At 42.3% G+C, this 16,375-nt stretch overlaps 1 protein-coding gene across 3 annotated transcripts in view; it reads left to right on the top strand.

Moving 5' to 3' along the window:
- Window positions 1–16,375, top strand: part of LOC121547435 (myosin phosphatase Rho interacting protein) — a 73,756-nt gene that overhangs the window by 39,725 nt on the left and 17,656 nt on the right. For all 3 annotated transcript variants that reach the window (XM_041858718.1, XM_041858720.1, XM_041858719.2), the window contains exons 8-12: window positions 12,535–12,633; window positions 14,376–14,432; window positions 15,084–15,152; window positions 15,397–15,486; window positions 15,670–16,347. In XM_041858718.1, coding sequence (XP_041714652.1) covers window positions 12,535–12,633; window positions 14,376–14,432; window positions 15,084–15,152; window positions 15,397–15,486; window positions 15,670–16,347 — 993 coding nt within the window. The remainder of the gene's footprint in view (window positions 1–12,534; window positions 12,634–14,375; window positions 14,433–15,083; window positions 15,153–15,396; window positions 15,487–15,669; window positions 16,348–16,375) is intronic.

Consider the following 16,375-nt stretch of genomic DNA (forward strand, 5'->3'; position numbering starts at 1 on the left):
GCTCAGCTAGCTGGCTTGCGTTGCTTCATCCCGCAACAAGCCATCTGTAAACAATGGCTTATTGCGGGACGAAGCAAGCTATAACTGTACCTGTATGCAACTGTCTAGCTAGCTAGCTATATAGCTAACAATAGCTAGAAATGAAAACGACTTTTTGAAACAGTTCAGACAATAGTGCATTCGGAAAGTATTCAGACACCTTCACTTTTTCCACATTGTGTTACGTTACAGCCTTATTCTATATATTTGTTTAACTATCATCAATCTAGCTATACACAATACTGCATAATGACAAAGCAAAAACAGAAATACCTTATTTACATAAGTATTTAGGTCCTTTGTTATGAGACTCGAAATTGAGCTCTGGTGCATCCTGTTTCCATTGATCATCCTTGAGATGTTTGTACAACTTGATTGGAGTCAACCTGTGGTAAATTCAATTGATCTGGGGAAGGGTACCAAAACATTTATGCAGCATTGAAGGTCGCCAAGAACACAGTGGCCATCATTCTTTGATGGAAGAAGTTTGGAACCACCAAGACTCTTCCTAGAGGTGGCCGCCCGGCCAAACTGAGCAATTGGGGGAGAAGGGCCTTGGTCAGGGAGGTGACCAAGAACCCGATGATCACTCTGACAGAGCTCTAGTTCCTCTGTGGAGATGGGAGAACCTTCCAGAAGGACAACCATCTCTGCAGCACTCCACCAATCAGGCCTTTATGGTAGAGTTACCAGGCGGAAGCCACTCCTCAGTAAAAGGCACATGACAGCCCGCTTGGAGTTTGCCAAAAGGCACCTAAAGGACTCTCAGACCATGAGAAACAAGATTCTTTGGTCTGATGAAACCAAGATTGAACTCTTTGGCCTGAATGCCAAGCGTCACGTCTGGAGGAAACCTGGCACTATCCCTACTGTGAAGTATGGTGGTGGCAGCATCACGCTGTGGGGATGTTTTTCAACTGCAGGGACTGGGAGACTAGTCAGGATCAAGGGAAAGATGAACAGAGCAAAGTACAGAGATATCCTTGATGAAAACCTGTCCAGAGCGCTCAGGACCTCAGACTGGGGGCGAAGGTTCACCTTCCAACAGCACAACGACCCTAAGCACACAGCCAAGACAATGCAGGAGTGGCTTTGGGACAAGTCTCTGAATGTCCTTGAGTGGCCCAGCCAGATCCCGGACTTGAACCCGATTGAGCATCTCTGGAGAGACCTGAAAATAGCTGTGCAGCGACCCATTCAACCTGACAGAGCTTGAAAGGATCTGCAGAGAAGAATGGGAGAAACCAAATACAGGTGTGCCAAGCTTGTAGTGTCATACCCAAGAAGACTCGAGGCTGTAATCGCTGCCAAAGGTGTTTCAACAATGTACTGAGTAAAGAGTCTGAATACTTATGTAAATATCATATTTCAGTTTCATTTTTATTTAATTGATTTTTTTTTATACATTTGCAAACCTTTCTAAAAACTTGTTTTTGCTTTGTCATTATGGGGTATTGTGTGTAGATTGATGAGGGATAAAAAAAAAAAAAAATCAATTTTAGAGTAAGGTCCAGGTGTCTGAATACTTTCAGAATGCACTGTATTTGTAGAATATTTTAACTCCGGAAAGGGTATGTGTCAACATGCTGACATATCTAAGCCTTTATACTTAGGCATGAATTAATCCACATACTTTCAAAAATGTATAATATCTGTAGTCATTACCTGATCATTTATGGATCCATATTTCTAATAAAAATCACAATTTCAATAGATATCCTTACATGATATGTAATATTCATCCTCAGATGTCTAATCGAAAATGGACTAAATCTGACTGATGATCAATGTCCAGCGGCCAAATTATTTTACTTCAGGCGCCGAAAATCATCGTGCTTCTTCACTTGAAGGTGACATATCTGAGCATACAGTTGCACCATATTCAGTAGTAGGCTACAGGGCACGGAAAAGCAAAAATTGCCATATTTCATCCAAAGCACATCTCTACTATTTCTGTTTTTAAAAATGCAGCATAGCAAATCCAGAGGTCCAATCACACCTGTTTTCTGTAAAGATGCAAATATAGGCCAATCTTTGCTAAAAATGTGTATATATATATATATATGTTTAAAGGAAAATTAAAGTTGCACACCCTCAATACCCCTGCCAGCCCTGTTTGTTATGGACGATGGATGCGATGGGTCGTCAGTGGCACCGGTCCCTCGTAGTCTAGACCCAACGTGTTGGTAGTGTTGGTCTGTGATACACTCCAAACTGTCAATCGATTGTCATTTCACATAACCATACACAAGATAGCTACTCTACCTGCAGCCTTAGCTAGCTAAGTTAGTTAGCTAGCTATCTTATATTAACCAGTAATACAAAATACACCCAAACGTTTTAAAACGTTAGCTGTCACCTTGAGGCTTAATAGGGGGTAGAAATCAATTCCTGAAGGGAAGGAAATGTTGTTATTTGTTAGCTAGCTAGGCTACCAGTTAGCTTTTACCCCCCTATCAAGCCTACTGGCTGTTGGCCAAATTAGCTAACGTTTTTGATTCTACAGTCGTGGTCAAAAGTTTTGAGAATGACACAAGTATTGGTCTTCACAAAGTTCGCTGTTTCAGTGTTATGAGATATTTTTGTCAGATGTTACTATGGTATACTGAAGTATAATTACAAGCATTCCGTAAGTGTCAAAGGCTTTTATTGACAATTACATTAAGTTTATGCAAAGAGTCAATATTTGCGGTGTTGACCCTTCTTTTTCAAGACCTCTGCAATCCGCCCTGGCATGCTGTCAATTAACTTCTGGGCCACATCCTGACTGATGGCAGCCCATTCTTGCATAATCAATGCTTGGAGGTTGTCAGAATATGTGGGTTTTTGTTTGTCCACCTGCCTCTTGAGGATCGACCACAAGTCCCGTGTAGCTCAGTTGGTAGAGCATGGCGTTTGCAACGCCAGGGTTGTGGGTTCGATTCCCACGGGGGGCCAGTATGAAAATGTATGCACTCACTAACTCTGGATAAGAGTGTCTGCTAAATTACTAATATGTAAAATGTTAATGTAAATTCTCAATAGGATTAAGGTCTGGGGAGTTTCCTGGCCATGGACCCAAAATTTTGATGTTTTGTTCCCGAGCCACTTAGTTATCACTTTTGCCTTATGGCAAGGTGCTCCATCATGCTGGAAAAGGCATTGGTCGTCACCAAACTGTTCTTGGATGGTTGGGAGAAGTTGCTCTCGGAGGATGTGTTGGTACCATTCTTTATTCATGGCTGTGTTCTTAGGCAATATTGTGAGTGAGCCCACTCCCTTGGCTGAGAAGCAACCCCACACATGAATGGTCTCAGGATGCTTTACTGTTGGCATGACACAGGACTGATGGTAGCGCTCACCTTGTCTTCTCTGGACAAGGTGTTTTCCGGATGCCCCAAACAATCGGAAAGGGGATTCATCAGAGAAAATGACTTTACCCCAGCCCACAGCAGTCCAATCCCTGTACCTTTTGCAGAATATCAGTCTGTCCCTGATGTTTTTCCTGGAGAGAAGTGGCTTCTTTGCTGCCCTTCTTGACACCAGGCCATCCTCCAAAAGTATTCGCATCACTGTGCGTGCAGATGCACTCACACCTGCCTGCTGCCATTCCTGAGCAAGCTCTGCACTGGTGGTGCCCCGATCCCGCAGCTGAATCATCTTTAGGAGACGGTCCTGGCGCTTGCTGGACTTTTTTGGGAGCCCTGACGCCTTCTTCACAACAATTGAACCTCTCTACTTGAAGTTCTTGATGATCCGATAAATGGTTGATTTAGGTGCAATCTTACTAGCAGCAATATCCTTGCCTGTGAAGCCCTTTTTGTGCAAAGCAATGATGACAGCACGTGTTTCCTTGCAGGTAACCATGGTTAACAGAGGAAGAACAATGATTTCAAGCACCACCCTCCTTTTAAAGCTTCCAGTCTGTTATTCTAACTCAATTAGCATGACAGAGTGATCTCCAGCCTTGTCCTCGTCAACACTCTCACCTGTATTAACGAGAGAATCACTGACATGATGGCAGCTGGTCCTTTTGTGGCAGGGCTGAAATGCAGTGGACATGTTTTTTGGGAATTAAGTTCATTTTCATGGCAAAGTGGGACTTTGCAATTAATTGCAATTCATCTGATCACTCTTCATGACATTCTGGAGTATATTGCCATCATCAAATCTGAGGCAGCAGACTTTGTGAAAATTAGTATTTGTGTCATTCTCAAAATGTTTGACCACGACTGTAGTTACTAAGATAAATAAAACATCTCAAATTAGCTACTCACTTTAGCGTTAACGTCTTTGAGGTATTTTCTGAACAGCTTCTCACTTCTTTGTTTCTCCAGTTGTCAGTTCAACCACACACCGTTTACAAACTAATTTGTGGCGCCCAAATTCAGAAATGACAGTTGAGTTGGAACTCCACAGCAGAAAATATGTGATTCTTGTTGCTAGGCTACCAGTTACAGTGCTTTTAGCTTGTGGTTTACGCGTGCCTTTTATGTACATGGTATACAAAACGTTTAGCTAGTGTCTGAAATAATTATATGGATTTAATGTTTGTCCAATTATTGAACATAAATTGTACTTATTTAGCATATCAAAAAGCATATCAAGATCCTGATATGGACCTCAGTCAAGAGCATATGCTTTGTATGTGCTGAAAAAATATACTATATAGGCCTACTGTCAGTATTTGTCATCATATAGAGAAAATAAGATGTCCACATAGGCCTATCTCAGGATATCTAATGATTCAATATCTGACCATACCATGTATGATATCCAGTGGGAATCCCAAAATGATTTGTGTATTAAAGAAAAATATGGATTTCATATTTGACAAATTATTGATGTGCTGAAAACTCAGAAATGCATCAGAAATCGTCCTTATTTTCAGCATATCAAAAAGCATATCAAGATCCGGATATGGACCTCAGAAAGAAAGAAGCATATCTGGAATCAATATAGCTTGTTATCTTGAATGTGCTGAGAAAACACTGATATGCCATGTATACAGTCAGTATTTGTCAACATGAAGAGAGAAAATAGGATGTCACATATCTCAGGATATTGAATGAGTCCATATCCAGCCATAGGAAATGTCCATGTGTGATATTCATAGGAAATGTCCATGTGTGATATTCATAGGAAATGTCCATGTGTGATATTCATAGGAAATGTCCATGTGTGATATTCATAGGAAATGTCCATGTGTGATATTCATAGGAAATGTCCATGTGTGATATTCATAGGAAATTTCCATGTGTGATATTCATAGGAAATTTCCATGTGTGATATTCGGAGTAATACCAATCTCATATATGTCTAAAATACACATTTGGATTCAGAATTTGTGAAGATATGGTGCAAATCCACAAAACTCAAAATATGGATTGGAAATGGTCTGTATTCTCTAGAATATAAAAAACATGTCATGTAAAGATATCCACTGATATGGACCCTTTCCGCCCAGTGAAACCTCCCTGGTCTTTGTGGTTAAATCTGTGCTTGAAATTCACTACTCGATTGCGGGACCTTACAAGTAATTGTACAGTGGGGAAAAAAAGTATTTAGTCAGCCACCAATTGTGCAAGTTCTCCCACTTAAAAAGATGAGAGAGGCCTGTAATTTTCATCATAGGTACACGTCAACTATGACAGACAAAATGAGGAAAAAAATCCAGAAAATCACATTGTAGGATTTTTAATGAATTTATTTGCAAATTATGGTGGAAAATAAGGATTTGGTCAATAACAAAAAGTTTCTCAATACTTTGTTATATACCCCTTTGTTGGCAATGACACAGGTCAAACGTTTTCTGTAAGTCTTCACAAGGTTTTCACACTGTTGCTGGTATTTTGGCCCATTCCTCCATGCAGATCTCCTCTAGAGCAGTGATGTTTTGGGGCTGTCGCTGGGCAACACGGACTTTCAACTCCCTCCAAAGATTTTCTATGGGGTTGAGATCTGGAGACTGGCTAGGCCACTCCAGGACCTTGAAATGCTTCTTACGAAGCCACTCTTTCATTGCCCGGGCGGTGTGTTTGGGATCATTGTCGTGCTGAAAGACCCAGCCACGTTTCATCTTCAATGCCCTTGCTGATGGAAGGAGGTTTTCACTCAAAATCTCACGATACATGGCCCCATTCATTCTTTCCTTTACACGGATCAGTCGTCCTGGTCCCTTTGCAGAACAACAGCCCCAAAGCATGATGTTTCCACCCCCATGCTTCACAGTAGGTATGGTGTTCTTTGGATGCAACTCAGCATTCTTTGTCCTCCAAACACGACGAGTTGAGTTTTTACCAAAAAGTTATATTTTGGTTTCATCTGACCATATGACATTCTCCCAATCCTCTTCTGGATCATCCAAATGCACTCTAGCAAACTTCAGACGGGCCTGGACATGTACTGGCTTAAGCAGGGGGACACGTCTAGCACTGCAGGATTTGAGTCCCTGGCGGCGTAGTGTGTTAATGATGGTAGGCTTTGTTACTTTGGTCCCAGCTCTCTGCAGGTCATTCACTAGGTCCCCCGTGTGGTTCTGGGATTTTTGCTCACCGTTCTTGTGATCATTTTGACCCCACGGGGTGAGATCTTGCGTGGAGCCCCAGATCGAGGGAGATTATCAGTGGTCTTGTATGTCCTCCATTTCCTAATAATTGCTCCCACAGTTGATTTCTTCAAACCAAGCTGCTTACCTATTGCAGATTCAGTCTTCCCAGCCTGGTGCAGGTCTACAATTTTGTTTCTGGTGTCCTTTGACAGCTCTTTGGTCTTGGCCTTAGTGAAGTTTGGAGTGTGACTGTTTGAGGTTGTGGACAGGTGTCTTTTTATACTGATAACAAGTTCAAACAGGTGCCATTAATACAGGTAACGAGTGGAGGACAGAGGAGCCTCTTAAAGAAGAAGTTACAGGTCTGTGAGAGCCAGAAATCTTGCTTGTTTGTAGGTGACCAAATACTTATTTTCCACCATAATTTGCAAATAAATTCATTAAAAATCTTACAATGTGATTTTCTGGATTTTCTTTTCTCAATTTGTCTGTCATAGTTGACGTGTACCTATGATGAAAATTACAGGCCTCTCTCATCTTTTTAAGTGGGAGAACTTGCACAATTGGTGGCTGACTAAATACTTTTTTTCCCCACTGTATGTGTTGGGTACAGAGATTGGGTAGTCATTCAAAAACCACTATTATTGAACACTGAATGAGTCCATTTATTATGCAATTTGTTAAGCAAATGTTTTACTCCTGAACTTACATTATTTAGGTTTGCCATAACAAAGGGGTTGCATGACATTTCAGCTTTTAATTTCTAAAATGTTCTACTATCAAAATTCCACTTTGACATTATGGGGTATTGTGTGTAGATCAGTGACACAAAATTCAGGCTGTAAAGTAACAAAATGTGGAAAAAGTAAAGGGGTGTGAATAGGGCTGTTGCGGTGACCGTATTACTGCCACACCGGCGGTCACGAGTCATGAAGGCAGTCAAATTCCACATGACCGTTTAGTCACAGTAATTAGGCTTCTCCAAGCTCTGATGCTGCTGCTGTTCATTAGTAGCCTACCAAACTTGCTAACTGCCTGGTACTCAGCACTCTATTGTCCCTCTAATCACTCTGACATCAATGCAAATGTTTTCAAAAATTCTAATCAAACACTTCATAAGAGGCCATGAGCTCATGTTGCGCAACATTTCTATAGGCTATGCAATTGTGGGAGAAAACAGAGTGATGGCCGCTATTAAAAAGAGGAGGATCCCATCAGCTTTCTATAGGCTAGGCCTACTATATTTATTTCTCAACTTTCCTAATATTAAGCACATTGCTTATATTTACAACAGGAGTATAGCCTACCTGGCTGGCATGAAAATGAACCACGGGGAAAAGCATCCTCCATTCGCTATTTAAGTGCATATGACATGTATTTTTTTCCCGCTGCCCCTGTTTCGACACAGGTGCATGATAATGGTCCATTTTAAATCAAAACAAATGTCATGCATATATTATTTAATATATGTAAAGACAAGATTAAATCAAGAAAAGTCTGATGGGTGACAATATCAGCCTATCACTTGTGAATTATATATTATCACTTGTGAATGATGCCCAGCATAAGAAACAATGCCTTTTTTTTGCGACTTTTTCTAATCATAGTCGCACACACCTCATGTAGCCTAGCCCATAGGCCTATATGTTTTAATAAGGTTTGTATCACAACTAAAGTGGCCAAATAACTTCTTAAAATTAAGCACATTAATCAGCATTACAAGGAGTGTAGAGCCTAACTGGCATATATAAGCAGAGCGTGAGTTTCAAGTTTGGGGAAGATAATTTTCACCATAAAAAGGACCTCTATAATAAAAGCATTACATGCATAATTGCATTTGCGGTCACTTTTGTTAATGGTGTTTTACGCTAATGGGACATTTGCGCTTATAGCCTACTACCATGTGCGCATTGCTGCACTTATAATGTGAAGAAATAGCCTAATAGTTTATCAACATTTTAAGCTAAACGTTCTGATCTGTTGCGTCAGCCACATTGCATAAATACTGTTTTTTGATGCTAGTGGTTGCATTAATTTGGGATCCCACAACTGTCCCAGACTATGTTTGGAATATTTATTCCTCGGACAGAATAGAATAGGTTGACTTTTGTACTATGGGGGATAGTAGATTGACATAGACTAGTGCTTTTGCTGTTCGTTAGGCCTACTCATCTTGTTGGCTAACGAAAAGTAAATGTGGACAAGTTCTTCCAATGTCTTCAATATGCACCTCGGAATTCGATAAGGACGCGCGCAGTTGCGTCCTCGATGTGTCTTTCCTTAACTTGTAGCCTGTGAGAAAGACCCGATCACGTGACGGAGAGCCATGTGAGTGAGAGGGCTTCCGATTGCGCAGCACACTCAGAGAGAAGGGCACAACGCAGCACTCCAGGCCGCAAAAGGCATGGACTTTTTTAGGGAGCATTACGGCCACAAAGGGGATGCCACCGCGAAATTCGAGGCATTATCAAGTGCTTGTCAAATTGTGAATGAGAGACTATTGGAGTGTGTACAACCTACGCAAAAAACAAAGCAGAGCTCATGCCTTTAAGCAACTTTTTTCAAATCATCATTAGAATCTCATCATGCAGCCTTACAATGTATTAAACATCAAAACATATAGCCCAACGTTTGTAGAACAACTAAAGTTACATTAATAACTCTAAATTAAGCATATAAGCACTCCCTCAAATCGTTTGGAGAAAATATTTCTATTTTATTCAGCTTTGTTCAATTGTATTCTTCATACTATAAAATAATGTAAAATAATGCCACGGAATTATAAGCAAATCTTTGTCTGCTAAATGAACTAGTGTAGCCCACAGCCATTTGGCATAGCCAGATCAGGACCTAACATAAGGACAACTCAGAGTATGCTATTCTTTTCTTCTGAAATAGACTACATTTTCTTCATATCATGCTTCTTTAGACCTGTCTAAAATAAATAATGGATTTATTGTGAAGTTGTAGGCTATATTACATGTATTTATTATACTTTTTAAAATGGCTTGTAGGCTATATGTGGATGCCAGGAGATGCTAAATGTGTTTATGTGAATTAACGGTCAATGACACTGACAGTTATTTGCTTGACAATCACCGGCTGGTGAAATTTCGTGACCGCCACAGCCCTAGGTGTGAATACTTTCTGAAGGCACTGTATATTGTCCATACTGTCTATACACACCACATACAGTGGGGAGAACAAGTATTTGATACACTGCCGATTTTGCAAGTTTTCCTACTTACAAAGCATGTAGAGGTCTGTCATTTTTATCATAGGTACACTTCAACTGTGAGAGACGGAATCTAAAACAAAAATCCAGAAAATCACATTGTATGATTTTTAAGTAATTAATTTGCATTTTATTGCATGACATAAGTATTTGATCACCTACCAACCAGTAAGAATTCCGGCTCTCACAGACCTGTTAGTTTTTCTTTAAGAAGCCCTCCTGTTCTCCACTCATTACCTGTATTAACTGCACCTGTTTGAACTCGTTACCTGTATAAAAGACACCTGTCCACACACTCAATCAAACAGACTCCAACCTCTCCACAATGGCCAAGACCAGAGAGCTGTGTAAGGACATCAGGGATCAAATTGTAGACCTGCACAAGGCTGGGATGGGCTACAGGACAATAGGCAAGCAGCTTGGTGAGAAGGCAACAACTGTTGGCGCAATTATTAGAAAATGGAAGAAGTTCAAGATGACGGTCAATCACCCTCGGTCTGGGGCTCCATGCAAGATCTCACCTCGTGGGGCATCAATGATCATGAGGAAGGTGAGGGAGCAGCCCATAATTACACGGCAGGACCTGGTCAATGACCTGAAGAGAGCTGGGACCACAGTCTCAAAGAAAACCATTAGTAACACACTACGCCGTCATGGATTAAAATCCTGCAGCGCACGCAAGGTCCCCCCTGCTCAAGCCAGCGCATGTCCAGGCCCGTCTGAAGTTTGCCAATGACCATCTGGATGATCCAGAGGAGGAATGGGAGAAGGTCATGTGGTCTGATGAGACAAAAATATAGCTTTTTGGTCTAAACTCCACTCGCCGTGTTTGGAGGAAGAAGAAGGATGAGTACAACCCCAAGAACACCATCCCAACCGTGAAGCATGGAGGTGGAAACATCATTCTTTGGGGATGCTTTTCTGCAAAGGGGACAGGACGACTGCACCATATTGAGGAGAGGATGGATGGGGCCATGTATCGCGAGATCTTGGCCAACAACCTCCTTCCCTCAGTAAGAGCATTGAAAGATGGGTCGTGGCTGGGTCTTCCAGCATGACAACGACCCGAAACACACAGCCAGGGCAACTAAGGAGTGGCTCCGTAAGAGCATCTCAAGGTCCTGGAGTGGCCTAGCCAGTCTCCAGACCTGAACCCAATAGAAAATCTTTGGAGGGAGCTGAAAGTCCGTATTGCCCAGCGACAGCCCCCGAAAACCTGAAGGATCTGGAGAAGGTCTGTATGGAGGAGTGGGCCAAAATCCCTGCTGCAGTGTGTGCAAACCTGGTCAAGACCTACAGGAAACGTATGATCTCTGTAATTGCAAAAAAAGGTTTCTGTACCAAATATTAAGTTCTGCTTTTCTGATGTATCAAATACTTATGTCATGCAATAAAATGCAAATTAATTACTTAAAAATCATACAATGTGATTTTCTGGATTTTTGTTTTAGATCCCGTCTCTCACAGTTGAAGTGTACCTATGATAAAAATTACAGACCTCTACATGCTTTGTAAGTAGGAAAACCTGAAAAATCGGCAGTGTATCAAATACTTGTTCTCCCCACTGTATTTATATCCCGGATATTTCTTCTCTTGATTCTTCTTCTTGATTCTTTCTTCTTTTTTTTCTTTCTTTTTTAAATTATTATTTGTGTATTAGTATTGTACTGTTAGACATTTATTGCACTGCTGGAGCTAGAAACAAGCATTTCGCAGCACCTGCTTTAACATATGCTAATCTGTGTACGCGACAAATAAACTTTGATTTGATTTGACATGACACAGCACTGGAGCTCTGAAAGAGGAGCTAGATTCTGTGAGCTGTCGCACATGAAGCAGACTCTTTCTCTCTCATATACACACACACACACACACACACACACACACACACACTCTCTCCCTCTGTCCTTGTTTCAGTTAGAGGTCAAAGGATCTGGAGAGTGTGCTGTATTCATTTCCAGTTTCCATTATGTGGCTGGATTCCCATGATGATACTAACTTCCCTTTTCCCACCCTGACTCTGCTCTGGCCTGCCCATGCCAGGACAAAACGCCTCTGTTGTAGGACCAACAACAGAAAGACCTCAAAGAGAGAGACTATACCCAAATTGTCCCTCCAAAAAAGTGTCCCGGCCAAAGTATCCCCAGAAGAGAGCTGTTTTTATGACCAGTTTGTCCTGTCAAGTATAAGGGCACTTATAGTAAACATCATACCACCTGCACTTACACACTCTCTCTCTCCCCTCCTCTCTCTCTCACTCCACTTCTCTCTCTCTCTCTCCACCTGTCTCTCTACTCTCTCTCGTTCTTTCTGAGACACACACTGCTCCTGGATGGGGCTTGTTTTCTTCTGTATCAGAGCATTGTCTTTGTTTCCATTCTCTGGTTCAGTGAAAGTCTGTTGGGTTCAGTTTCCTGTTAAAAGATGTGTGATTCTGTTAGAAAAATAATTTGTTATTGTGACAGTTGTGCAGAGATATGTTAGCATATGTTAAACTGTTCACATGGGAGGAGTGAATTGTTCTGCTCATAAAAACACATAGCATACTACAGAAATTAAGGCTATAATATGTTAGGTAGGAAGACTGTTCTGTAAAAGTGCACACTCCAGGAGAAACAGAATTGGGCTCATGACACATTGATATGACTCCTTACTTCAGATGAAAACACTCATATGAACCATTTTGATAAAAATGGCTGCTGGAGTATTGACGTCATGTTGTGTGTTTCAGGAGCAGAGACATGGCCAGGGCCTGGACTTCCCCTCCACTCTGCCCCCTCTGAGACGAGCCAAGTCCCTGGACCGCAGGACCACCGAGTCTGTCATGACCGTTAGTACCATTTCACTCTCCTCTCTTCTGTCGTTCAATCTTACTATGTGGCCTCTCAGGGTCTGCAGTCAGACATACTCAAACACACACCAGGGAGAAAATTGTTATCAATGAGCGTTGTTGTTTACGTAAGGCGTGTGTGTGTGTTCTTGTGTGTGTGGGCTAAGCTGAAGGAACTTTCTCTCCAGGTCCCGACAACACCACAATAGTTCTGCTGTTCTCCTAAAGTTGCGGAGTTAGAGGTCATCAGCAACGCCAGGACTTTAGCCCGGCTGAGTCGAGGGGTTGTGGGGTTGGTGGAGTATACGGGTTGGGTAACATTGTGTGTATAAGGGTTGGGTAGCAGTGTTAAGAGTATTTGGGTTGAGAAAGGGCCCAGCAGGCCTTAGCTAGTGTAAATGTTATGATAACATTAAACCACTAAACCGTTTAACCACATGGTACTGGAGTTTTTGGCTAGGACATCATGTCGTTACAGCAGCTTTGGTTGGGAAATGGTACTCCTGGCTTGGCTGTAGTAATGAATGAATGAACCCATATTGGTACATAGAGTGCCTTTGTTGGTTCAATAAAATAAGGGATTGTTATAGTTTCATAAAGTTTATTATCTATTAGTCTGCACCTCGTGAACTTTGACAAATTCATTAGGTATTTTGGGGGGTCTTTTGGTTCCTACTCTTTTGGGCTGTTTTCGCGACCAGGGTTTTTATGACTGGGATGTTGGATGATTCTACTGTACAGTAGAGTACAGTCAAGGGCACTGTAATGGGTGATGTGGTTAGGACATGCTGTTTCAGAGCTGGTTGGTTGGTGTCCTGGACGTCCTAATGCAGTCCTCCATGCTACAGGGGGCAGCGCAGTCCCCTCTCCAGTCCAGGTTATCTTCTTGCTACTCCTGTGTTTGGCCATGGCCCTCAGGCCTCTGTGTGTTGGCACCCATTCTGCTGTGTGTATGTTTGAGGAGTGTGTGTTTGTGAGAGAGAGGGAGAGTGTGTGTGCCACAAACCAGCACCGCTTCCCCAGGGCACTTTGTGTGTGTTTTCTTCCACTGTGTGAAACCACAACAGACATTTTTTCAGAAGGCTCTGTGATGCCTAATGGAGTAGGTACATATTTCCCCTAACCACTGGTCCAGGGTCAGTTATTATTGTATCCTCCTAATGTTAATGGTAGGATTGGTGGTAAGGTAATCTGATCCTAGATATGTGATCAGGGGAAACTTCTACCTCGAGCAGAGCCAGCATGTGGAGGTTTTTTTTCTGCTCTTTCTCAGACATCAAGTTTTTGTTTTGCAGGTTGACCATAGTTAACTAATGAAGGGTATTTTTGAACCTTACAAATGTTCAAGATAGTCGTTACAGATATTCTAAATTGTCTAAATATGTTACCATCTAAGTAATGTAGCGTGTTGGAATTGCAATGATTCTGTCAGCTATGTGCTCTAGTCGCTTAGTCAGGCTAATTCATACTTTTCTTTCAGCTGTGGGTGCCTGTAAGTATGACCTGTTAAAGTTATGGAGTCCTATGTGGAACCGAGATGTGGTTTTTAAAAGGCTGCAAGTTTAGTATCTGTGGTTTCAGCATCTCTTGGTTCGTCTTGCATGATCTTACTGTGTGGGTTCACTAGACTGCCTTTACTGGACCACAGGTTGATTTAATTGACATTTTTAAAGAGTACATTTTATGTTATGCTTTTAGGGATGGTTTGTAATAATGCTAAGCGTCTTTGTTTATCATTCCAGCCTGACTTGCTGAACTTCAAGAAAGGTTGGATGGTGAAGCTGGATGAGCAAGGACATGTAAGCAATAAACAAAACATACAAACATCACCAAAACAACTGATGTTGTTTTTCTAATGTTTCTGGAAAATGTAAACACTTGAAAAAATAACATTAATTTGATGCCATGAGATTAGAAAATTGTACTTTTCTTTTTGGTGAGATCAACAAAGTAGGCAGTCGGTTGAAGTTCAAACGGTTATCTGAACGTTCACCTAAAGCATTCTAGAATGTCTGTAGCATTCTATGGCCTTTAGAGCCACGGGTCAGTCTTTGATGGCACAGCTTCAATGGGTGACAGTTGAAAGGGTTATGTGGTGCTTCTCTTTTTACAGCAAGTCTATTCTCTTTTACAGCTATATTTATTGTGTAGACTGATGCTCCAACGCTATATTACACAGTGAAAATTAACATAAAGCTTTCATAGAAATCATTACTTTTCAGAGGGCTACCAACATCACTTCAGTCTCCTCTGCTGTCATAGTTTTTTTTCTGGTCTGTTGCATACAGAAACCAAGCTCCTAATGTCATTACTCCATTATTTATTAGTGTCTCATAACTCTCACTGGCACTAAATAGATTATTTATTCTCAGTCTACAGCAGTAACAGAACAGTTTCTGTATTTCCAGTGAACTCTGTGACCTGTGTTCCCTCTCTCCTTTCCTCTACAGTGGAAGAAGTATTGGTTCGTACTGACAGACCACAGCCTCGGATACTACAAGGACTCCATTGCTGAAGAGGTGATTTATTTCTCAATCCATCTAGACTCTTCATTCGTCCTAGTTTAACTGTGAACAACTGTAGCAATGGCAGTAGTTATCTTTAAAGAAATGGAATACCTGTTTGCTAATATAGTATTGGTTTCTTATTGATATCTTCGTAAGTATAATCTCAACTCCAGCAACTGGCTGCTTGTATGCTGATAATAATCTATTCTGTCTTCCTGACTTAGTTTTCATCATCTGTAATGTTACTAAATTGCAGGCTTCAGATCTGGACGGGGAGATAGACCTGTGTACGTGTTATAACGTCACTGAATACCAGGCTCAACGCAACTACGGCTTCCAGATACATGTAAGCCCCAATCTCTCGCATACAGTCTCATATTATCTTTATGTAATAACGATGATTTGCATTTATGTAACCCTTTTTATGTCAGCTCTTCAGTGTATGGATGTAACACACCCCTTTACTATCACCTAATAGTGCAGCAGTTAATGTACAGTTTGAATCTAACACCCTAACTGTCTTCCTCAGACCCAGGAGGGCATGCACACCCTGTCGGCCATGACTGCAGGCATACGGAGGAACTGGATACAGGCTGTAATGAAAAGCGTCAGACCCTCCACTGCTCCGGATGTGGCAAGCGACCACAGCTCCTTCTCCCCGCTGGAGGGGCTGGTTCGGCCGGACAGGACCCAGGACTCCCTTTCCTCCGAAGCCTCGTCCATGGAGCGAGAGCCAGGGCCAGGCCCCAAGAAGAGTCGGGCCCGTGAGCGCCGGCGAGAGGGCCGTTCCAAGACCTTCGACTGGGCCGAGTTCCGACCCATCGCCCAGGTTCTGGCCCAGCAGCGGGCCCAGGAGGCCGAGCCCCTGCAGACTGACCTAGGTGACCCCGATCGGAGCCGGAGGCGGGAAGAACGAAGGAGGAGGTATGAGTCTGTGACTGGCTCCTCCGTGGACCAACCAGCAGGCTCCGAGGGTGGGAGGATGGACTATGAGAGTGGGGGAGGGAGTGAAGGCAGCCCTGGGGGTGAGTGTGGGGGTCCCCCCTCCCTGGAGAGGCAGCAGAAGGTGGAGGAGGAGATCGAGCAGCACTGGCAGCAGGTGGAGCAGACACCAATCAGGGATGAGAGGAGGGTACCTCTGCCCTCGACACTGCAGACCAGGGAGACGGCCGAGCTGGAGAAACTGCTGGAGAGCTACAAGAAAGGAGTGAGTATGGGTTTTGTGTATGTGAGTG

Source organism: Coregonus clupeaformis, chromosome 31, assembly GCF_020615455.1.
Source record: "Coregonus clupeaformis isolate EN_2021a chromosome 31, ASM2061545v1, whole genome shotgun sequence".
Lineage (NCBI taxonomy): Eukaryota > Metazoa > Chordata > Actinopteri > Salmoniformes > Salmonidae > Coregonus > Coregonus clupeaformis.